The 23,111-nt window shown below is 36.4% G+C and overlaps 1 protein-coding gene and 1 long non-coding RNA gene across 7 annotated transcripts in view; one reads left to right on the plus strand and one right to left on the minus strand.

Annotated features, from left to right (window-relative positions):
- Nucleotides 1-23,111, plus strand: part of LOC108024275 (uncharacterized) — a 49,744-nt gene that overhangs the window by 23,328 nt on the left and 3,305 nt on the right. The window contains exons 4-7 of the long non-coding RNA XR_007764800.1: nucleotides 10,698-11,009; nucleotides 11,070-12,214; nucleotides 16,773-17,084; nucleotides 17,145-18,293. This is a non-coding gene — a long non-coding RNA (uncharacterized LOC108024275). The remainder of the gene's footprint in view (nucleotides 1-10,697; nucleotides 11,010-11,069; nucleotides 12,215-16,772; nucleotides 17,085-17,144; nucleotides 18,294-23,111) is intronic.
- LOC122818737 (uncharacterized) overlaps nucleotides 9,122-23,111 on the minus strand; it is a 29,054-nt gene continuing 15,064 nt past the window's right edge. For 3 of the 6 annotated variants that reach the window (XR_007764797.1, XR_007764796.1, XR_007764795.1), the window contains exons 2-4: nucleotides 11,366-11,597; nucleotides 9,582-9,771; nucleotides 9,122-9,508 (exon numbers count right to left, since the gene is read on the minus strand). Coding sequence is in view for 1 of the 6 variants with exons in the window: in XM_044093815.2 (XP_043949750.1) it covers nucleotides 9,610-9,771; nucleotides 11,366-11,518 (315 nt within the window). In the remaining 5 variants the exon portion in view is untranslated. Of the gene's footprint in view, nucleotides 9,509-9,533; nucleotides 9,772-11,365; nucleotides 11,598-12,751; nucleotides 12,768-18,830; nucleotides 18,847-23,111 lie in introns of those variants that run through there. The other 3 variants (XR_007764794.1, XR_007764793.1, XM_044093815.2) reach the window with 3 other exon arrangements.

Raw genomic sequence — 23,111 nt, forward strand, 5'->3', positions numbered from 1 at the left:
TCGTCGCTGACGTTATCCAACAGCTCTTGAGCGATGCTCATGCGACGGTTCTTTTGGTCAAAATTCAGCAATTTTGGAACAAACTTCGTTGAAACACGACTAATGCCCAAAACGTTTGAAAAATTTTCATGGCACGAGCGAAGCGATATACCGACATCTTCAGCAACTTCTCTGATAGTGACTCGACGATTTTCCAAAACAATTTTCTTCACTGCTTGAACGTTTTCATCAGTTGTTGACGTGCTTGGGCGTCCAGAGCGAGGCTCGTCATCTTCCCGTCCATCTTGGAAGAGTTTGTACCACTTGTAAACATTTTTTTACTCAAAACAGTTTCACCGTATGCCACTGTCAACATTTCAAGTGTTTCGGAGCACTTAATTTAATTTTTTACACAAAATTTGATGCAAATCCTTTGATCCATATTTTTTGATAGCAAAAAATCGCTGAGCACGTAAAACAACTTGTTACCTTTACGCCTCTCACAACTAAACAAAAAAGGTGATTCAATTGAAACTTGGTACAGATGTTAGGGAAGAGTGTACCAACATAACAAAACAAAAAAATCGATAATCGAAAATATGTTGCCCGCGAAATTTGAAAAGTCACTTTACTTATTGAACACACCTCGTAGAAGCCAGACTGATGATCTGGATAAAATCTAATTTATTAAAATGAAAACCATTGTTATAATAATATATTTAAAAAAAAAAAGAAAATACAAAAATATTATATGTATGCAGTGACATAAATATGCTAAAAATTACGCACAATTGATATAAAAAAATGAATACAAATCTAATATGGAATGGGAGCAGTTAACTATATCCGTGAAATAAAAGACATATTTGAAAAGACTTATAAGTATATAAGCCAAAATAGGCCAATACATAAGGACACTATTACTTAACATGCAAAGATTTTTGTTGATCCTTTCAATAGTGCAAGAACTTTGGTGCATGAAAATAGGATAGCAATAAATAGAGCGAATCGGTAAAAATGATCTAAATTATTGATCAAGTTACGAACAAATTTGATAACTGTCAAAGATAGGTATAATTTAAATATATCGATACTGACAATTTTAAATACCTCTTTGACCTAACGGAAAATGAATATTCCGACTCGAGCGAAGGAATGGAAATTAAAGAAAAAGATCTACGTGATCTATCAACTCCTGAATTTATAATAGTAACAGAAGCTGAAGAAGAAGAAGATATAGACTCAGATATAAGTGCGCCAGACAAAAAAGAATACATAATGGCTGATCCAGCAGCCCAAAGGGCATATATAAAGGACATCTCGAGCGCCATTCCGGAATTTAACAGACAAAAGATACACCTTCAAAGATTTGTAACAGCTTTGAAGTTGGTCAACTTGACTAAATATACATTCGAAGATCTACATTATACAAGGACCTGACAATAAACTGTATCATAAAAAAATTTCAATAAACATCCGACGTAGTCAAAGCTAAAATAGCGAAGACAACCCAGAAAGGCATAACAGCCGAGAAATTTACAACAGAAATAGACAATTTACAAAAGCTCTTTAAAGCTTCGTACATTGACGAAGGCCTACCAGCCGAACATGCTGATAAATTCAGCATTAAAGAAGCCATTAGTACAATGACTAAAAATTGTGAGCATGAAAAAAAGAAAAGAAAAGAATTCTTGAGGCAGGAAACTTCGCAACGACGAACGAAGCCATCACTAACTACTTACAATGTAGTACTGAAATGACAGGCATTTTTTACACTACTTAACACAAGAAATACAGAAAGGTAGTCAATTTTAATAAATTAAATTATGAATCGCTTTGGAACTACTACTAAATATATAATCCCACATAATTTTCATTTTAAAAATTTACCATTCGCTATTCCCTGTGATGGAATAATAAAAAATGTTATTTCGAAGCGAAGAAGGTTATATGTCAAAAAGCACTAAAGCTATAATTTGTTTCATATTATTCTCCTACCAATTTTCCGATTGTTCCTACAGTTCCGAATGTTCCGACAGCCATACGATATTGTCGTCCCATTTTGAAAAAATTTAATTCGAAATTCAAAACCTATTAAAAAATGTTATTTTCAAGCGTAGGAGGTTATATGTTAAAAAACGCCAAAGACAATCTTTTTTAAAATTTTTTCTCCGATAGTTCCTTTGGGGAGATATAGTTGTTCGATCCCTGTGATGGAATATTAGGAATCGACTTTATTAAAAAAATACAACTGTCAGCTAGACTTCAATGCATCCGAACTTATAAGTAGACCAATCAATTTAAAATTTTCAATTTATGTTCCAATAACATACAGTTGTCCGAAAAATTAAAATAGCTTCAATGGAAGACATTGTATTGAATTCCAACCAAGATATTGAGTATAGTATATATATAGCAAATATCATAGCATCCCCTGAAAATACTTTCATGAGACTACTTAACACAACAAATGCAGGTAAGGTAGTCAATATAAATAAATTAAATTATGAATCACTTTCAAACTACGATTTAGTTCAATCAAACAAAGAAAATAGAATAATGTCTGTATTATCTCAACTTGCCAAAAATTTTCCTCCACAATTCCGAACACAACCGTCAACCCTATGCACACAATATAGCGGTGTATTCGGATTGGAAACCGCATCGTTGAGTACTAATAATTTTTGTAAACAAAAGCTGAGATTGAAGGATGATGAACCGGTCTATATCAAGAACTACAGAAGTCCTCATAGTCAAAAAAAAAAACAAAATTCAAGCCCAGGTACATAAATTATAAAAATATAAAATTGTGGAACTATCTGTTTCTGCAATAACAGCCCAATCTTATTAGTTCCAAAAAGTCCATACGGGGCTCAGATGAAAAGAAATGGCGATTAGTAATTAACTATCGTAAAATCAATAAAAAACTATTGTCCGATAAGTTCCCACTACCTAGAATTGATGACATTTTAGACCAAATAGGTAGAGAAAAATATTTTTCATGGCTTGACTTAAGGTCAGGGTTTCGGATTAAATATAGCACCAAACTCTTTTCATAGAATGATAACTATAGCAGATCCTATAGATAAATCCTATTTCATTATTTTTTTAGACCATTTTTTTTTACATCTGTATGTTAGAGTAGTCCAATTTTTAATAAATTGAATTCGAAATATATTCCCTATATTATAAGATAATATGTCAAAAAGCTATAATTTGTTTCATATTATTTTCCCACCGATTTTGATAAAATTTAATTCGAAAATTAGAACTAATTAAAAAATGTTATTTCCAAGCTAAGAAGGTTATAAGCTATAATTTGTTTCATATTATTTTCCCACCAATTTTCCGATTGTTCCTATGACAACCATACGATATAGTCGTCACATTTCGATAAAATTTAATTCGAAATTCAAAACCAATTAAAAAATGTTATTTCCAAGCGTAGGAGGTTATAAGTTAAAAAACACCAAAGATATAATTTCTTTTTAAATTTTTTCTCCGATTCAATCAATTGCAATTCATTGGGCAATAACACTCTTCAGACCATATACTTTATCGAGAATAACCATCGAAGAGCTTAAAGACATGACCAAAAGACATTACCACTACAAGATATCAAAATAGATAGAAATCCTGCGCAGGAGAAAAAGAAATGGAGTTGTCAAGTCAATCTACAGAAAAAGTTTCAAGGCCCAACGTTTACGGAGTCATCAATAATGACGAAGTACGTAAAGTAGTGACCTTGCACCTGACCTGTTTCTTCAAACGTGGAAAACAAATTATTGCAAGATATAATGTTAGCGATTTATTTACCAATGGAATTCTTGACTTAAGTCAGTTCTTCCAAAGGCTTGAAATGCAAGCCGTTATCAGCCAACTAAAAGTGGCACCGTGGGAAAAAATATTTGAACAAGTTTTATTAGATAATTTTAAAAAAATGGGCAACAAAGCACTGATATCATTGAGAAGAGCAAAACTTAACCCAGTGACTGTATTATATAATGATAAAGAAAAAGAAGCTATACTGTTTACATTTCACAAAGATCCAGTACAAGGAGGTCACACTGGAATAACTAACACCTTGGTCATGGTCAAAAGGTGTTATTATTGAAAAGGTATGACCCGATATATTACTAATTACATAAGAAAATGTAAAAAATTTAAAAACTCAAAACTGACAACGCATACAAAAAATCCTATGACAATCACAGATACTCCAATAAGTGCTTGCAAAGAAAAGTGCAAACACTGTCGCAAAAGCTATTTTCAAGTCTTTTATATTAAGATACGGTCCAATAAAATCGTTCATTTCGGACCAGGGAACCGAGTGAAAAATTCGATTATAAAGGAGTTATGCAGATACTTAAAAATTAAAAATATAACATCTAAAGCACACCACTACCAGACAGTTGGGAAAGTAGAACGAAGTCACAGAAAATTTAACAAAAACATACACTCATACATATCGATTGATAAAAATGATTGGTACGTATGGTTAAAATATTTCGTATACTGCTTCAATACTACACCCTCAGTTTAGTTTTTGGAAAAACATCGAATTTACAAGAAGCATAGAGCCTATGTATAACATTGATGATTATGCTAGAAAGAGTAAATAAAGATTAGAAGTAGCACATAAAAGAGCCAGAATTATAATAGAGGTAAATAAGAGGAAAAACAAAGAATTTTATGACCCTTCGACTAATTACATAAATATATATATAGGAGATAAAGTTTTATTAAAAAATGAAGCAGGACATAAACTAGACTTTAAATATACTGGACCCTATAAAGTTGAGTGTGTAGAAGACAAGGCTAAAATAGTAATTTCAAATAATAAAATTAAGAAACGAACAGTTCATAAGGATAGACAAAAAATTTGTATTTTAAAATCACTTTAATTCTTAATTTTCTTTAATTAAAAAAAAAAATATTTTTTGATTTATAACAATACTTTCTGATTAGAACCAAAAAAAATTAAAATAATAATAATAAAAAAAAGAAAAATAAAATAAAATGTTTATTTATATTTATATATATATCCTAAGAAAATAACTCCAAACTCCCTCCAAAAGGAGGGAGATGTAACATGTTCACACCTCGAAAGTACACTGTACTCTGTGTTATGCATTTATATAAGTAAAAACATATTGTAGAACTTGGCCACAATACTTACAGACAAATGTACAACCCAAGCAATTTCCAGAGTGCACGGTTATATGATCAGAGTGCACTGGGACTGGAGATTGCAGAGTCAGCATATTTGACATGCGACGACCATCCGTCAGCCTTAAGCATTTACACATAAGCGTCGACCGCAGCTCTGCCGGCATATCTTAGCGATCATTAGCTATATGCACCAAGCTAGCAGAAGGGAACAGATATTCAAGTCCAAGGCCTCGGCTGCGCTGGCTGTGTTACAGAAGCATTGTATGTAATTAAAAAAAATAAACGAGTTGAGAGCGGGCGATAAATACGATTAGCTTCAACGTAAAAATCCTTAAACGAAAGTAGATCAAGTTAAAAAAAATTAAAGTTAATAAAAATGGCAACAAAGTTTCTACATTACCAACAAATTTTAGAAGACATAACCTAGGCAAGGGCGAGTATCACAGACTTCGACATCGCTCTGGATACAAGCAAAAGCAACAAACGAGAGAGGTCGATAAAAGAAGCTCAACCAGCGAACAAGAACACACAACCTAGTTCCTGCACGATCTATGAACCTATGAGTGATGACGAGATGGAACACTAGGAGGCCAACCATACTGGGTACGTATCTGCTGCCCTCCTCACCTGCAACACCTGGCAACAAGCAAAATAGACGTAGTCCTCATCCAAAGGAATGGATTGTTGGTAACAGCATCTGTTGCTTATCAACCCGTAGACAAGTTATTTCACACCAGAGTAGGGGAAAAAACCATGACCTGCATTTTAACCAAAACAAACATCAACGCTTATCTAATTCCACAGTTTAGGGAAGGCAAACTCACTACGGTCAGTCTGGAACTCTACGCGTACAGACATCACATCATTCAATCAAGCTTTCGGCCCTGACGGGCCAATGCCAAACACCATAACACAGCAAGTCATACACGCACACTTGTCTTAGGAACTTAACCTGAGAGGACCCGCTAACTTACACCACACGCAATTGGAAAGCGCAAACACAAACAAAAGCGGTGGGTTACACTATGACAATGACTATTCCCTTCAATTAATAGACAATACCCTAATATCTTATCCACTAGTCAACCAGTTTGAAGCGCGGAATTTACAATAACTCTAGACTACAAAAAAACTCCTCACAATAACTTTAACACTCTATCGACGCACGTGCTCAAAAGTCAAGAATAAGAAACTCTAGTCAGAACTTTAGCTGACATCTGACATTCAAAGAAGAGCGGCGCTCTGCATCCGTACCAAGCATTGAATACAATCCTCGACCTTAAGCCCCTGAACTTGCTTGCCAAAAGCTGGACATTAGCATCAGCGCTTAGGCTCCGCGAAGCAGCAGCCTGGACAACAGGCTCAACTGGTCACTCCGCTGTACTAACGAATCAGAATCAGTCCATACCACGCATAACAGACTACGTTCCACCCATAGTCGACTTCGAAAAAAGTTCAAGGTCTTCATACCTACCCGTACCCTCAACCTTAAACGCCTTTTAACCCTAGAAAGCTTACTCACGTCCCAGCCTTGCGGCCATAAAGGGCGTAAGCCCAAAAAGAACAAACTGGTTCGATAAAACCCAATAACCCATAAGCTAGAGAAAATGATCTGCACTGGGATTACATGGTATTAAAGATAACGGCAGCTCATAGCAGGTAGTAAGATTCAATTATTAGGCAAAGAAAAGAAATGTCTATAAATATTGCTCTCTATAGTGATGCTCTTGGGACACATTTTGTCCAATTTGATATCGTTGTTATCTTAACCTTCGTAATGGAGTCAAATACTGAATGTTATGAATCGTAAATTGTAATACCTATAAACTAAAGATATCCATCATAACAGCTCCGAAAAATATAAAAATAAAATATATAAAACAAACAATCTTCAATAAAACCTTAAAGAGAGATAACGTGGCCACTATAATAATATTTGTTTATGTCCAATAACAACTGAACAAACTTGGTAGAACCCTAAAAAGTAAGGTATTCTTAACAACAAATCTTAACCAATCTTAGCCATTAATATAGACATCAATCACCGCATTCAACTGTATGGGTCAGTAAACGTAATGTTATGATAGCATCTTCAAGGCCAAATGAAATGCAACTGGCAAAATAAATTGTGCCCCAGATTTATTAAAACACAACAGAAAAGTGATCTTTTAAACTCTCATAGTAAGGCCTTTTATCCTGTCAACCAAAAAATTGTATCCTACGTAGCTCAGTAATTTTAATAACTTTTTGCTAACATCAGGAAAATTCTTAAAATCCTATTTGACAAACAAGTATCCAGCGCTAGTATCTGGTTCAATCATTTCTAACTCGTGTTCCTGAAGTATCAGTCCTAAAAAATTGACTCAAGAACTGAAGGCGCTACTATTAATAAACTTTGTGCCAATATCCAACGTTGAATTGTTGCAGCCGACCGATTTATGCTTAAAGCTTGCAGTAGAATTATGCTGCGAAAACTGCAGTTCCCAAATGTAGGAAGTTTAATAAAAGAAATCAAATTGATGACGTGATCAAAAGGTTATCATCCCAAGGATGCACTCTTCGTATCCTAGCATTCATTATGGGTGACTTCAATTAAGTTAAAACCAGCAGGGGATTGTTAGTAGTCGCAATCTTTCAAACCCATTTATCTTCAGTATGAAAATTTAGCAAGTAAAAGAAGAAATAAAAGGTTCGAAAACCTGAACTTAAAAAACGTAATTCGATCCTGGCAGGAATTGGTGAACCGAAACGGCCGTTATCCGTTCAGCTTCCAACCACCAGTAAAATTTGTCGAACAGCTGCTTCGTTAGCATTTGCACCCTAAAAAAAGGGCATTAATTGGGATCGTGGGTTTTAAGCACCAGAGAAGTACTTCGGAAGACTGTTTAACTATGCAGAAGAATTAACTATGGAAGGATTCACTGCTTGAAACCGGTTTGTGGGAAGTCGGAGTAAAGTCTATTGATATACTGTATTCATGTACTGTACTGTATATATATACTGTATTCATTTACGAAGAGACAATCGCGATCGAGGCGGAGCCAATCCTCAACTCTCGGCCATTGCCACCCTTAACAGAAGAACCAAACGACCTAGAAGCCCTTTCTTCAGCGCACCTGATAGTTGGGTAGTCCTTGATGCCTGCACCTGATTCCGTAACTAACGACAGCAGGCTGTCTTATCATACGCGGTGGTACCGTGTAACGACTTTAAAACATAAATTCCTTAAAATGTGGAGGCGAGACCACATTCACAAACTTTAGGCTCGGGCCAAATGGCTCAGACCTGCAGCCAACATTCAACCGGGCCAAATTGTTAGCATCTATGAGGACAATACATCTTCCCAAGGGTGGATACTGGGTCGAATCATGGAAACGCCGACTGAAAAACTGAAAAAATTTGGGCTTAAACGAACGGTTGTCAGGTTGCTTTAAAAAAATCCAACGCGGTCCCAGAGTAACGAATATTTTCGAGTTTATGGGAAAAATAAAATACAGAGTTGAGAGATAAAGTTTACCTTGCGACTTAATATGCTTCCTTGGCGAATCGTCGACGTCGAGAGGCAGCTGTTGGGTGGCACCCTACTGGATGGCTTACTGTGCGGAATTGCTTTAGCAAGTGAGCCAACATCGGTAGCACTTTGGACTTACTATTGCCGTTTGTAATCTTGAATTCAAATATTAAATCAATGCGTATTCGTTCTTAACTTTGCTTTAATGTACAATGTTTACTCTTATATACTAGAGCTAGATATGAACCCAAGATCATTAGATATTTAATACAGGTTTGATTTTTCCAAGCGTAATTAAATAACATTATTATTTTAATTTTAATCTCTGTTAATATAGGAGCCGTTAATACTTTAAATTATTGTCATGAAAAAACCTTCAATTACCATCTCCTCGAAGTAGTTTGAATAAATATGCAACATAATGCAAATATTCATGTAACAATTTAAATAGTTGGGTCGTCGCGATTGCAAGGGTCAAAGTAAGTCATGCGTTAGATAAAATCAAAACGAAATTTTAATGGGGATGACCAGCATACATATTTTACGCGTACCCCCAAAGTAGAGAAAATCGCTACTCTCATTCTAGTCTCAGTTGTTTTAGTTCACATTAATAGCTCAATCACCAATATTCGTATACAGCACTGAATTTTCTGGTAATATTATAAAAGAATCCAGCGCCAATCCAAGCGAATGAACGTGTTTTTTCCTAAGCTTCAAATAAAAATAGTTTTAACTATAAACTTATAGCTAAAATAAGCGTAGACATCAGTAAAAAGTGTAATAAGATTTCGCTTTTACTGTGAATAGTGCAAATCTTCTTTAGAACCGCCAAGATTGCCATATGAACTGATTTAAATAAATAAACAAACAATTAAAGTCAAACACCGCTTCTATATTTGTGTACGAACATCGAACCTACCGCCTTCGAACATATTTGTCCCCACTCTTTACACTCTTCGCGTCGCTATTTCTTTGCAATGCAGAGAAAATCCTCTGCGTCGAGAGTATGGATCAGCTTTTGGCGCTCTCGCAAGACCTTGGCGCTGATAAGCCAGCTTCTCATCTTCCGTCACGCTCTGCATCTTCGTCATCTGCGATGGATGGAATCTCTGAGAATTGTAAGGGATTTCGCCGCTATAATGTTCATGTATCTTAATCTAATTATAAATAGGTAATTTAAATTCGTATATTCTCTCCTCATTAGACATAAGATTTTTCTAACTCTTAAAATTACGACTCTCTTTATAAGGTATCTCACACTCTCTCGAGACTCTTTTTTGTCTTTAATAGTAGTGCATAGACTAATTATTATAGCAAAAGCAATAGGTGCGTATGAGTTACTGATTGTCTAGTTTGTTGATGATGTATGACAATGTATGCACGCCGAATGCGAGCAGCTATACTTAATCACGTAATCAGATAACTGGCCATCGTGTATGCCATACTAACACTCTAAACTTAGTAAATAAAATTGAAGAATTTAGGTATTTATTTGTTAATTCAAATATCAAAATTATATGTTTGTCCGAAACGTGGTTTTCGCCTTATGTTAGCGATTCGTTAGTAGAGTGTAGTGGCTACGATCTCTTTCGTTTAGACCGAAGTAGCCACGCTGGGGGAGTAGCCATAGATGTAAGTAAACGTCTCAATGCAAAAGTTTGTTTATAAACATCCGAGTGATAGTTCCGCTGAATGGATATTTTTTTTCAGATCACAAATACCTTATACTCATCAAAAACTTTTGATTGGCTGCATTTATAGACCACAAGGATTTATTGACTACCAAAATGTAATTGACTGGGGATTTCAACACGATTAAAATAAATAATCGGACTATCTATTCTATTCTATTGGCTTAAATTTAGTAAACTCATCAGTACCTACACATTTTTCAAACCACTGTGATACACTCCTTGACTTATTTATTTTTTTTTTTTTGTAACTAACTGTAATAAAATTTCCATGTATAATCAACCTTCAATGGCAATGTTTTTGAAACACGATCTAATTTATTTAATTTTTAATATTATTACAGACTTAACTGAAAACCATATAGTTTAGAGGGACTTTAAAAATATTGACTACGTCTTGCTAAGTACCGACTGTAATTTATGTGACTGGGACTCTATTTATGGCTATAAAAATATTAATTCTCAATTGTCTGTCCTACAAGATAATATTATATATTTATACAACCGTTCAGTATCATTAGTGACGAAAATGACCAAGCCTCGTAAAAATCCATGGTTTAGTGTAGCAATTAACAAACGGGATACTGCATTTCAAAAATGAAAGCGATATAAGACAAGCCAGCGCGCATCCCTGATATTAAGAAACTAGGCAGTTGGTAAGTCCAACACAACCCGATGTGATGTCAATCCTAATGAACTTAATAAACAATTTACAGACTGTAAAGTACCTGATGTAATAAAAGATGACTATCTTGACCACCTTCCTAAAAATACGTATCGAAATTGTGATATTATAAATTGCTGCTGTTATAATGGTACCTGTGATAGTAGTTTTAGTTTCACGGTTACTACTGAGACTGATGTCCTTAAATCAATAGTACTGATTAAGTCAAATGCAAATGGAGTCTACGACATAAGCCTAATATTTATAAAGATAATATTACCAAAAATATTACCATTATTACATTTATATAAGTACAAACATATTGTAGAACTTGGCCACAATACTTACAGACAAATGTACAACCCAATTTCCAGAGTGCACGGTTATATGATCAGAGTGCACTGGGACTGAAGATTGCAGAGTCAGCATATTTGACATGCGACGACCCTCCGTCAGCCTTAAGCATTTACACATAAGCGTCGACCGCAGCTCTGCCGGCATATCTTAGCGATCATTAGCTATATGCACCAAGCTAGCAGAAGGGAACAGATATTCAAGTCCAAGGCCTCGGCTGCGCTGGCTGTGTTACAGAAGCATTGTATGTAATTAAAAAAAATAAACGAGTTGAGAGCGGGCGATAAATACGATTAGCTTCAACGTAAAAATCCTTAAACGAAAGTAGATCAAGTTAAAAAAAATTAAAGTTAATAAAAATGGCAACAAAGTTTCTACATTACCAACAAATTTTAGAAGACATAACCTAGGCAAGGGCGAGTATCACAGACTTCGACATCGCTCTGGATACAAGCAAAAGCAAAAAACGAGAGAGATCGATAAAAGAAGCTCAACCAGCGAACAAGAAAGCCAAAACAACCAACCGAGCCACATGATCTAGGTCTTTTGCAGAAGTGGTAAAAGATAGAAAGATCATTGGAGGCATCGACCAGAACGAAGAAGGCGGCAGAATCCCAAGAAATCAGTGGGGTCTGGTTAGGCGGGCGACAGTGGCTTAAAAATAACTTCCAATGATCTTCCTTAAACAGGCGTGTCCAGAACCCCTCGCAGCGCAACAGTTCGACAAGGCGCAGCTCCATATCAACGATACGGACAAAATAGCGGCACACAACCTAGTTCCTGCACGATCTATGAACCTATGAGTGATGACGAGATGGAACACTAGGAGGCCAACCATACTGGGTACGTATCTGCTGCCCTCCTCACCTGCAACACCTGGCAACAAGCAAAATAGACGTAGTCCTCATCCAAAAGAATGGATTGTTGGTAACAGCATCTGTTGCTTATCAACCCGTAGACAAGTTATTTCACACCAGAGTAGGGGAAAAAACCATGACCTGCATTTTAACCAAAACAAACATCAACGCTTATCTAATTCCACAGTTTAGGGAAGGCAAACTCACTACGGTCAGTCTGGAACTCCACGCGTACAGACATCACATCATTCAATCAAGCTTTCGGCCCTGACGGGCCAATGCCAAACACCATAACACAGCAAGTCATACACGCACACTTGTCTTAGGAACTTAACCTGAGAGGACCCGCTAACTTACACCACACGCAATTGGAAAGCGCAAACACAAACAAAAGCGGTGGGTTACACTATGACAATGACTATTCCCTTCAATTAATAGACAATACCCTAATATCTTATCCACTAGTCAACCAGTTTGAAGCGCGGAATTTACAATAACTCTAGACTACAAAAAAACTCCTCACAATAACTTTAACACTCTATCGACGCACGTGCTCAAAAGTCAAGAATAAGAAACTCTAGTCAGAACTTTAGCTGACATCTGACATTCAAAGAAGAGCGGCGCTCTGCATCCGTGCTAATAATAATCATAGCAGGTAGTAAGATTCAATTATTAGGCAAAGAAAAGAAATGTCTATAAATATTGCTCTCTATAGTGATGCTCTTGGGACACATTTTGTCCAATTTGATATCGTTGTTATCTTAACCTTCGTAATGGAGTCAAATACTGAATGTTATGAATCGTAAATTGTAATACCTATAAACTAAAGATATCCATCATAACAGCTCCGAAAAATATAAAAATAAAATATATAAAACAAACAATCTTCAATAAAACCTTAAAGAGAGATAACGTGGCCACTATAATAATATTTGTTTATGTCCAATAACAACTGAACAAACTTGGTAGAACCCTAAAAAGTAAGGTATTCTTAACAACAAATCTTAACCAATCTTAGCCATTAATATAGACATCAATCACCGCATTCAACTGTATGGGTCAGTAAACGTAATGTTATGATAGCATCTTCAAGGCCAAATGAAATGCAACTGGCAAAATAAATTGTGCCCCAGATTTATTAAAACACAACAGAAAAGTGATCTTTTAAACTCTCATAGTAAGGCCTTTTATCCTGTCAACCAAAAAATTGTATCCTACGTAGCTCAGTAATTTTAATAACTTTTTGCTAACATCAGGAAAATTCTTAAAATCCTATTTGACAAACAAGTATCCAGCGCTAGTATCTGGTTCAATCATTTCTAACTCGTGTTCCTGAAGTATCAGTCCTAAAAAATTGACTCAAGAACTGAAGGCGCTACTATTAATAAACTTTGTGCCAATATCCAACGTTGAATTGTTGCAGCCGACCGATTTATGCTTAAAGCTTGCAGTAGAATTATGCTGCGAAAACTGCAGTTCCCAAATGTAGGAAGTTTAATAAAAGAAATCAAATTGATGACGTGATCAAAAGGTTATCATCCCAAGGATGCACTCTTCGTATCCTAGCATTCATTATGGGTGACTTCAATTAAGTTAAAACCAGCAGGGGATTGTTAGTAGTCGCAATCTTTCAAACCCATTTATCTTCAGTATGAAAATTTAGCAAGTAAAAGAAGAAATAAAAGGTTCGAAAACCTGAACTTAAAAAACGTAATTCGATCCTGGCAGGAATTGGTGAACCGAAACGGCCGTTATCCGTTCAGCTTCCAACCACCAGTAAAATTTGTCGAACAGCTGCTTCGTTAGCATTTGCACCCTAAAAAAAGGGCATTAATTGGGATCGTGGGTTTTAAGCACCAGAGAAGTACTTCGGAAGACTGTTTAACTATGCAGAAGAATTAACTATGGAAGGATTCACTGCTTGAAACCGGTTTGTGGGAAGTCGGAGTAAAGTCTATTGATATACTGTATTCATGTACTGTACTGTATATATATACTGTATTCATTTACGAAGAGACAATCGCGATCGAGGCGGAGCCAATCCTCAACTCTCGGCCATTGCCACCCTTAACAGAAGAACCAAACGACCTAGAAGCCCTTTCTTCAGCGCACCTGATAGTTGGGTAGTCCTTGATGCCTGCACCTGATTCCGTAACTAACGACAGCAGGCTGTCTTATCATACGCGGTGGTACCGTGTAACGACTTTAAAACATAAATTCCTTAAAATGTGGAGGCGAGACCACATTCACAAACTTTAGGCTCGGGCCAAATGGCTCAGACCTGCAGCCAACATTCAACCGGGCCAAATTGTTAGCATCTATGAGGACAATACATCTTCCCAAGGGTGGATACTGGGTCGAATCATGGAAACGCCGACTGAAAAACTGAAAAAAATTTGGGCTTAAACGAACGGTTGTCAGGTTGCTTTAAAAAAATCCAACGCGGTCCCAGAGTAACGAATATTTTCGAATTTATGGGAAAAATAAAATACAGAGTTGAGAGATAAAGTTTACCTTGCGACTTAATATGCTTCCTTGGCGAATCGTCGACGTCGAGAGGCAGCTGTTGGGTGGCACCCTACTGGATGGCTTACTGTGCGGAATTGCTTTAGCAAGTGAGCCAACATCGGTAGCACTTTGGACTTACTATTGCCGTTTGTAATCTTGAATTCAAATATTAAATCAATGCGTATTCGTTCTTAACTTTGCTTTAATGTACAATGTTTACTCTTATATACTAGATGCTAGATATGAACGCAAGATCATTAGATATTTAATACAGGTTTGATTTTTCCAAGCGTAATTAAATAACATTATTATTTTAATTTTAATCTCTGTTAATATAGGAGCCGTTAATACTTTAAATTATTGTCATGAAAAAACCTTCAATTACCATCTCCTCGAAGTAGTTTGAATAAATATGCAACATAATGCAAATATTTATGTAACAATTTAAATAGTTGGGTCGTCGCGATTGCAAGGGTCAAAGTAAGTCATGCGTTAGATAAAATCAAAACGAAATTTTAATGGGGATGACCAGCATACATATTTTACGCGTACCCCCAAAGTAGAGAAAATAGCTACTCTCATTCTAGTCTCAGTTGTTTTAGTTCACATTAATAGCTCAATCACCAATATTCGTATACAGCACTGAATTTTCTGGTAATATTATAAAAGAATCCAGCGCCAATCCAAGCGAATGAACGTGTTTTTTCCTAAGCTTCAAATAAAAATAGTTTTAACTATAAACTTATAGCTAAAATAAGCGTAGACATCAGTAAAAAGTGTAATAAGATTTCGCTTTTACTGTGAATAGTGCAAATCTTCTTTAGAACCGCCAAGATTGCCATATGAACTGATTTAAATAAATAAACAAACAATTAAAGTCAAACACCGCTTCTATATTTGTGTACGAACATCGAACCTACCGCCTTCGAACATATTTGTCCCCACTCTTTACACTCTTCGCGTCGCTATTTCTTTGCAATGCAGAGAAAATCCTCTGCGTCGAGAGTATGGATCAGCTTTTGGCGCTCTCGCAAGACCTTGGCGCTGATAAGCCAGCTTCTCATCTTCCGTCACGCTCTGCATCTTCGTCATCTGCGATGGATGGAATCTCTGAGAATTGTAAGGGATTTCGCCGCTATAATGTTCATGTATCTTAATCTAATTATAAATAGGTAATTTAAATTCGTATATTCTCTCCTCATTAGACATAAGATTTTTCTAACTCTTAAAATTACGACTCTCTTTATAAGGTATCTCACACTCTCTCGAGACTCTTTTTTGTCTTTAATAGTAGTGCATAGACTAATTATTATAGCAAAAGCAATAGGTGCGTATGAGTTACTGATTGTCTAGTTTGTTGATGATGTATGACAATGTATGCACGCCGAATGCGAGCAGCTATACTTAATCACGTAATCAGATAACTGGCCATCGTGTATGCCATACTAACACTCTAAACTTAGTAAATAAAATTGAAGAATTTAGGTATTTATTTGTTAATTCAAATATCAAAATTATATGTTTGTCCGAAACGTGGTTTTCGCCTTATGTTAGCGATTCGTTAGTAGAGTGTAGTGGCTACGATCTCTTTCGTTTAGACCGAAGTAGCCACGCTGGGGGAGTAGCCATAGATGTAAGTAAACGTCTCAATGCAAAAGTTTGTTTATAAACATCCGAGTGATAGTTCCGCTGAATGGATTTTTTTTTTCAGATCACAAATACCTTATACTCATCAAAAACTTTTGATTGGCTGCATTTATAGACCACAAGGATTTATTGACTACCAAAATGTAATTGACTGGGGATTTCAACACGATTAAAATAAATAATCGGACTATCTATTCTATTCTATTGGCTTAAATTTAGTAAACTCATCAGTACCTACACATTTTTCAAACCACTGTGATACACTCCTTGACTTATTTATTTTTTTTTTTTTGTAACTAACTGTAATAAAATTTCCATGTATAATCAACCTTCAATGGCAATGTTTTTGAAACACGATCTAATTTATTTAATTTTTAATATTATTACAGACTTAACTGAAAACCATATAGTTTAGAGGGACTTTAAAAATATTGACTACGTCTTGCTAAGTACCGACTGTAATTTATGTGACTGGGACTCTATTTATGGCTATAAAAATATTAATTCTCAATTGTCTGTCCTACAAGATAATATTATATATTTATACAACCGTTCAGTATCATTAGTGACGAAAATGACCAAGCCTCGTAAAAATCCATGGTTTAGTGTAGCAATTAACAAACGGGATACTGCATTTCAAAAATGAAAGCGATATAAGACAAGCCAGCGCGCATCCCTGATATTAAGAAACTAGGCAGTTGGTAAGTCCAACACAACCCGATGTGATGTCAATCCTAATGAACTTAATAAACAATTTACAGACTGTAAAGTACCTGATGTAATAAAAGATGACTATCTTGACCACCTTCCTAAAAATACGTATCGAAATTGTGATATTATAAATTGCTGCTGTTATAATGGTACCTGTGATAGTAGTTTTAGTTTCACGGTTACTACTGAGACTGATGTCCTTAAATCAATAGTACTGATTAAGTCAAATGCAAATGGAGTCTACGACATAAGCCTAATATTTATAAAGATAATATTACCAAAAATATTACCATTATTACATTTATATAAGTACAAACATATTGTAGAACTTGGCCACAATACTTACAGACAAATGTACAACCCAAGCAATTTCCAGAGTGCACGGTTATATGATCAGAGTGCACTGGGACTGGAGATTGCAGAGTCAGCATATTTGACATGCGACGACCCTCCGTCAGCCTTAAGCATTTACACATAAGCGTCGACCGCAGCTCTGCCGGCATATCTTAGCGATCATTAGCTATATGCACCAAGCTAGCAGAAGGGAACAGATATTCAAGTCCAAGGCCTCGGCTGCGCTGGCTGTGTTACAGAAGCATTGTATGTAATTAAAAAAAATAAACGAGTTGAGAGCGGGCGATAAATACGATTAGCTTCAACGTAAAAATCCTTAAACGAAAGTAGATCAAGTTAAAAAAAATTAAAGTTAATAAAAATGGCAACAAAGTTTCTACATTACCAACAAATTTTAGAAGACATAACCTAGGCAAGGGCGAGTATCACAGACTTCGACATCGCTCTGGATACAAGCAAAAGCAACAAACGAGAGAGGTCGATAAAAGAAGCTCAACCAGCGAACAAGAAAGCCAAAACAACCAACCGAGCCACATGATCTAGGTCTTTTGCAGAAGTGGTAAAAGATAGAAAGATCATTGGAGGCATCGACCAGAACGAAGAAGGCGGCAGAATCCCAAGAAATCAGTGGGGTCTGGTTAGGCGGGCGACAGTGGCTTAAAAATAACTTCCAATGATCTTCCTTAAACAGGCGTGTCCAGAACCCCTCGCAGCGCAACAGTTCGACAAGGCGCAGCTCCATATCAACGATACGGACAAAATAGCGGCACACAACCTAGTTCCTGCACGATCTATGAACCTATGAGTGATGACGAGATGGAACACTAGGAGGCCAACCATACTGGGTACGTATCTGCTGCCCTCCTCACCTGCAACACCTGGCAACAAGCAAAATAGACGTAGTCCTCATCCAAAAGAATGGATTGTTGGTAACAGCATCTGTTGCTTATCAACCCGTAGACAAGTTATTTCACACCAGAGTAGGGGAAAAAACCATGACCTGCATTTTAACCAAAACAAACATCAACGCTTATCTAATTCCACAGTTTAGGGAAGGCAAACTCACTACGGTCAGTCTGGAACTCTACGCGTACAGACATCACATCATTCAATCAAGCTTTCGGCCCTGACGGGCCAATGCCAAACACCATAACACAGCAAGTCATACACGCACACTTGTCTTAGGAACTTAACCTGAGAGGACCCGCTAACTTACACCACACGCAATTGGAAAGCGCAAACACAAACAAAAGCGGTGGGTTACACTATGACAATGACTATTCCCTTCAATTAATAGACAATACCCTAATATCTTATCCACTAGTCAACCAGTTTGAAGCGCGGAATTTACAATAACTCTAGACTACAAAAAAACTCCTCACAATAACTTTAACACTCTATCGACGCACGTGCTCAAAAGTCAAGAATAAGAAACTCTAGTCAGAACTTTAGCTGACATCTGACATTCAAAGAAGAGCGGCGCTCTGCATCCGTACCAAGCATTGAATACAATCCTCGACCTTAAGCCCCTGAACTTGCTTGCCAAAAGCTGGACATTAGCATCAGCGCTTAGGCTCCGCGAAGCAGCAGCCTGGACAACAGGCTCAACTGGTCACTCCGCTGTACTAACGAATCAGAATCAGTCCATACCACGCATAACAGACTACGTTCCACCCATAGTCGACTTCGAAAAAAGTTCAAGGTCTTCATACCTACCCGTACAGACTGAGCTTCTGCTCAGCGCTCAACCTTAAACGCCTTTTAACCCTAGAAAGCTTACTCACGTCCCAGCCTTGCGGCCATAAAGGGCGTAAGCCCAAAAAGAACAAACTGGTTCGATAAAACCCAATAACCCATAAGCTAGAGAAAATGATCTGCACTGGGATTACATGGTATTAAAGTTAACGGCAGCTCATAGCAGGTAGTAAGATTCAATTATTAGGCAAAGAAAAGAAATGTCTATAAATATTGCTCTCTATAGTGATGCTCTTGGGACACATTTTGTCCAATTTGATATCGTTGTTATCTTAGCCTTCGTAATGGAGTCAAATACTGAATGTTATGAATCGTAAATTGTAATACCTATAAACTAAAGATATCCGTCATAACAGCTCCGAAAAATATAAAAATAAAATATATAAAACAAACAATCTTCAATAAAACCTTAAAGAGAGATAACGTGGCCACTATAATAATATTTGTTTATGTCCAATAACAACTGAACAAACTTGGTAGAACCCTAAAAAGTAAGGTATTCTTAACAACAAATCTTAACCAATCTTAGCCATTAATATAGACATCAATCACCGCATTCAACTGTATGGGTCAGTAAACGTAATGTTATGATAGCATCTTCAAGGCCAAATGAAATGCAACTGGCAAAATAAATTGTGCCCCAGATTTATTAAAACACAACAGAAAAGTGATCTTTTAAACTCTCATAGTAAGGCCTTTTATCCTGTCAACCAAAAAATTGTATCCTACGTAGCTCAGTAATTTTAATAACTTTTTGCTAACATCAGGAAAATTCTTAAAATCCTATTTGACAAACAAGTATCCAGCGCTAGTATCTGGTTCAATCATTTCTAACTCGTGTTCCTGAAGTATCAGTCCTAAAAAATTGACTCAAGAACTGAAGGCGCTACTATTAATAAACTTTGTGCCAATATCCAACGTTGAATTGTTGCAGCCGACCGATTTATGCTTAAAGCTTGCAGTAGAATTATGCTGCGAAAACTGCAGTTCCCAAATGTAGGAAGTTTAATAAAAGAAATCAAATTGATGACGTGATCAAAAGGTTATCATCCCAAGGATGCACTCTTCGTATCCTAGCATTCATTATGGGTGACTTCAATTAAGTTAAAACCAGCAGGGGATTGTTAGTAGTCGCAATCTTTCAAACCCATTTATCTTCAGTATGAAAATTTAGCAAGTAAAAGAAGAAATAAAAGGTTCGAAAACCTGAACTTAAAAAACGTAATTCGATCCTGGCAGGAATTGGTGAACCGAAACGGCCGTTATCCGTTCAGCTTCCAACCACCAGTAAAATTTGTCGAACAGCTGCTTCGTTAGCATTTGCACCCTAAAAAAAGGGCATTAATTGGGATCGTGGGTTTTAAGCACCAGAGAAGTACTTCGGAAGACTGTTTAACTATGCAGAAGAATTAACTATGGAAGGATTCACTGCTTGAAACCGGTTTGTGGGAAGTCGGAGTAAAGTCTATTGATATACTGTATTCATGTACTGTACTGTATATATATACTGTATTCATTTACGAAGAGACAATCGCGATCGAGGCGGAGCCAATCCTCAACTCTCGGCCATTGCCACCCTTAACAGAAGAACCAAACGACCTAGAAGCCCTTTCTTCAGCGCACCTGATAGTTGGGTAGTCCTTGATGCCTGCACCTGATTCCGTAACTAACGACAGCAGGCTGTCTTATCATACGCGGTGGTACCGTGTAACGACTTTAAAACATAAATTCCTTAAAATGTGGAGGCGAGACCACATTCACAAACTTTAGGCTCGGGCCAAATGGCTCAGACCTGCAGCCAACATTCAACCGGGCCAAATTGTTAGCATCTATGAGGACAATACATCTTCCCAAGGGTGGATACTGGGTCGAATCATGGAAACGCCGACTGAAAAACTGAAAAAATTTGGGCTTAAACGAACGGTTGTCAGGTTGCTTTAAAAAAATCCAACGCGGTCCCAGAGTAACGAATAGTTTCGAGTTTATGGGAAAAATAAAATACAGAGTTGAGAGATAAAGTTTACCTTGCGACTTAATATGCTTCCTTGGCGAATCGTCGACGTCGAGAGGCAGCTGTTGGGTGGCACCCTACTGGATGGCTTACTGTGCGGAATTGCTTTAGCAAGTGAGCCAACATCGGTAGCACTTTGGACTTACTATTGCCGTTTGTAATCTTGAATTCAAATATTAAATCAATGCGTATTCGTTCTTAACTTTGCTTTAATGTACAATGTTTACTCTTATATACTAGATGCTAGATATGAACGCAAGATCATTAGATATTTAATACAGGTTTGATTTTTCCAAGCGTAATTAAATAACATTATTATTTTAATTTTAATCTCTGTTAATATAGGAGCCGTTAATACTTTAAATTATTGTCATGAAAAAACCTTCAATTACCATCTCCTCGAAGTAGTTTGAATAAATATGCAACATAATGCAAATATTCATGTAACAATTTAAATAGTTGGGTCGTCGCGATTGCAAGGGTCAAAGTAAGTCATGCGTTAGATAAAATCAAAACGAAATTTTAATGGGGATGACCAGCATACATATTTTACGCGTACCCCCAAAGTAGAGAAAATCGCTACTCTCATTCTAGTCTCAGTTGTTTTAGTTCACATTAATAGCTCAATCACCAATATTCGTATACAGCACTGAATTTTCTGGTAATATTATAAAAGAATCCAGCGCCAATCCAAGCGAATGAACGTGTTTTTTCCTAAGCTTCAAATAAAAATAGTTTTAACTATAAACTTATAGCTAAAATAAGCGTAGACATCAGTAAAAAGTGTAATAAGATTTCGCTTTTACTGTGAATAGTGCAAATCTTCTTTAGAACCGCCAAGATTGCCATATGAACTGATTTAAATAAATAAACAAACAATTAAAGTCAAACACCGCTTCTATATTTGTGTACGAACATCGAACCTACCGCCTTCGAACATATTTGTCCCCACTCTTTACACTCTTCGCGTCGCTATTTCTTTGCAATGCAGAGAAAATCCTCTGCGTCGAGAGTATGGATCAGCTTTTGGCGCTCTCGCAAGACCTTGGCGCTGATAAGCCAGCTTCTCATCTTCCGTCACGCTCTGCATCTTCGTCATCTGCGATGGATGGAATCTCTGAGAATTGTAAGGGATTTCGCCGCTATAATGTTCATGTATCTTAATCTAATTATAAATAGGTAATTTAAATTCGTATATTCTCTCCTCATTAGACATAAGATTTTTCTAACTCTTAAAATTACGACTCTCTTTATAAGGTATCTCACACTCTCTCGAGACTCTTTTTTGTCTTTAATAGTAGTGCATAGACTAATTATTATAGCAAAAGCAATAGGTGCGTATGAGTTACTGATTGTCTAGTTTGTTGATGATGTATGACAATGTATGCACGCCGAATGCGAGCAGCTATACTTAATCACGTAATCAGATAACTGGCCATCGTGTATGCCATACTAACACTCTAAACTTAGTAAATAAAATTGAAGAATTTAGGTATTTATTTGTTAATTCAAATATCAAAATTATATGTTTGTCCGAAACGTGGTTTTCGCCTTATGTTAGCGATTCGTTAGTAGAGTGTAGTGGCTACGATCTCTTTCGTTTAGACCGAAGTAGCCACGCTGGGGGAGTAGCCATAGATGTAAGTAAACGTCTCAATGCAAAAGTTTGTTTATAAACATCCGAGTGATAGTTCCGCTGAATGGATATTTTTTTTCAGATCACAAATACCTTATACTTATCAAAAACTTTTGATTGGCTGCATTTATAGACCACAAGGATTTATTGACTACCAAAATGTAATTGACTGGGGATTTCAACACGATTAAAATAAATAATCGGACTATCTATTCTATTCTATTGGCTTAAATTTAGTAAACTCATCAGTACCTACACATT

Source organism: Drosophila biarmipes, unplaced genomic scaffold (assembly GCF_025231255.1).
Source record: "Drosophila biarmipes strain raj3 unplaced genomic scaffold, RU_DBia_V1.1 ptg000004l, whole genome shotgun sequence".
Lineage (NCBI taxonomy): Eukaryota > Metazoa > Arthropoda > Insecta > Diptera > Drosophilidae > Drosophila > Drosophila biarmipes.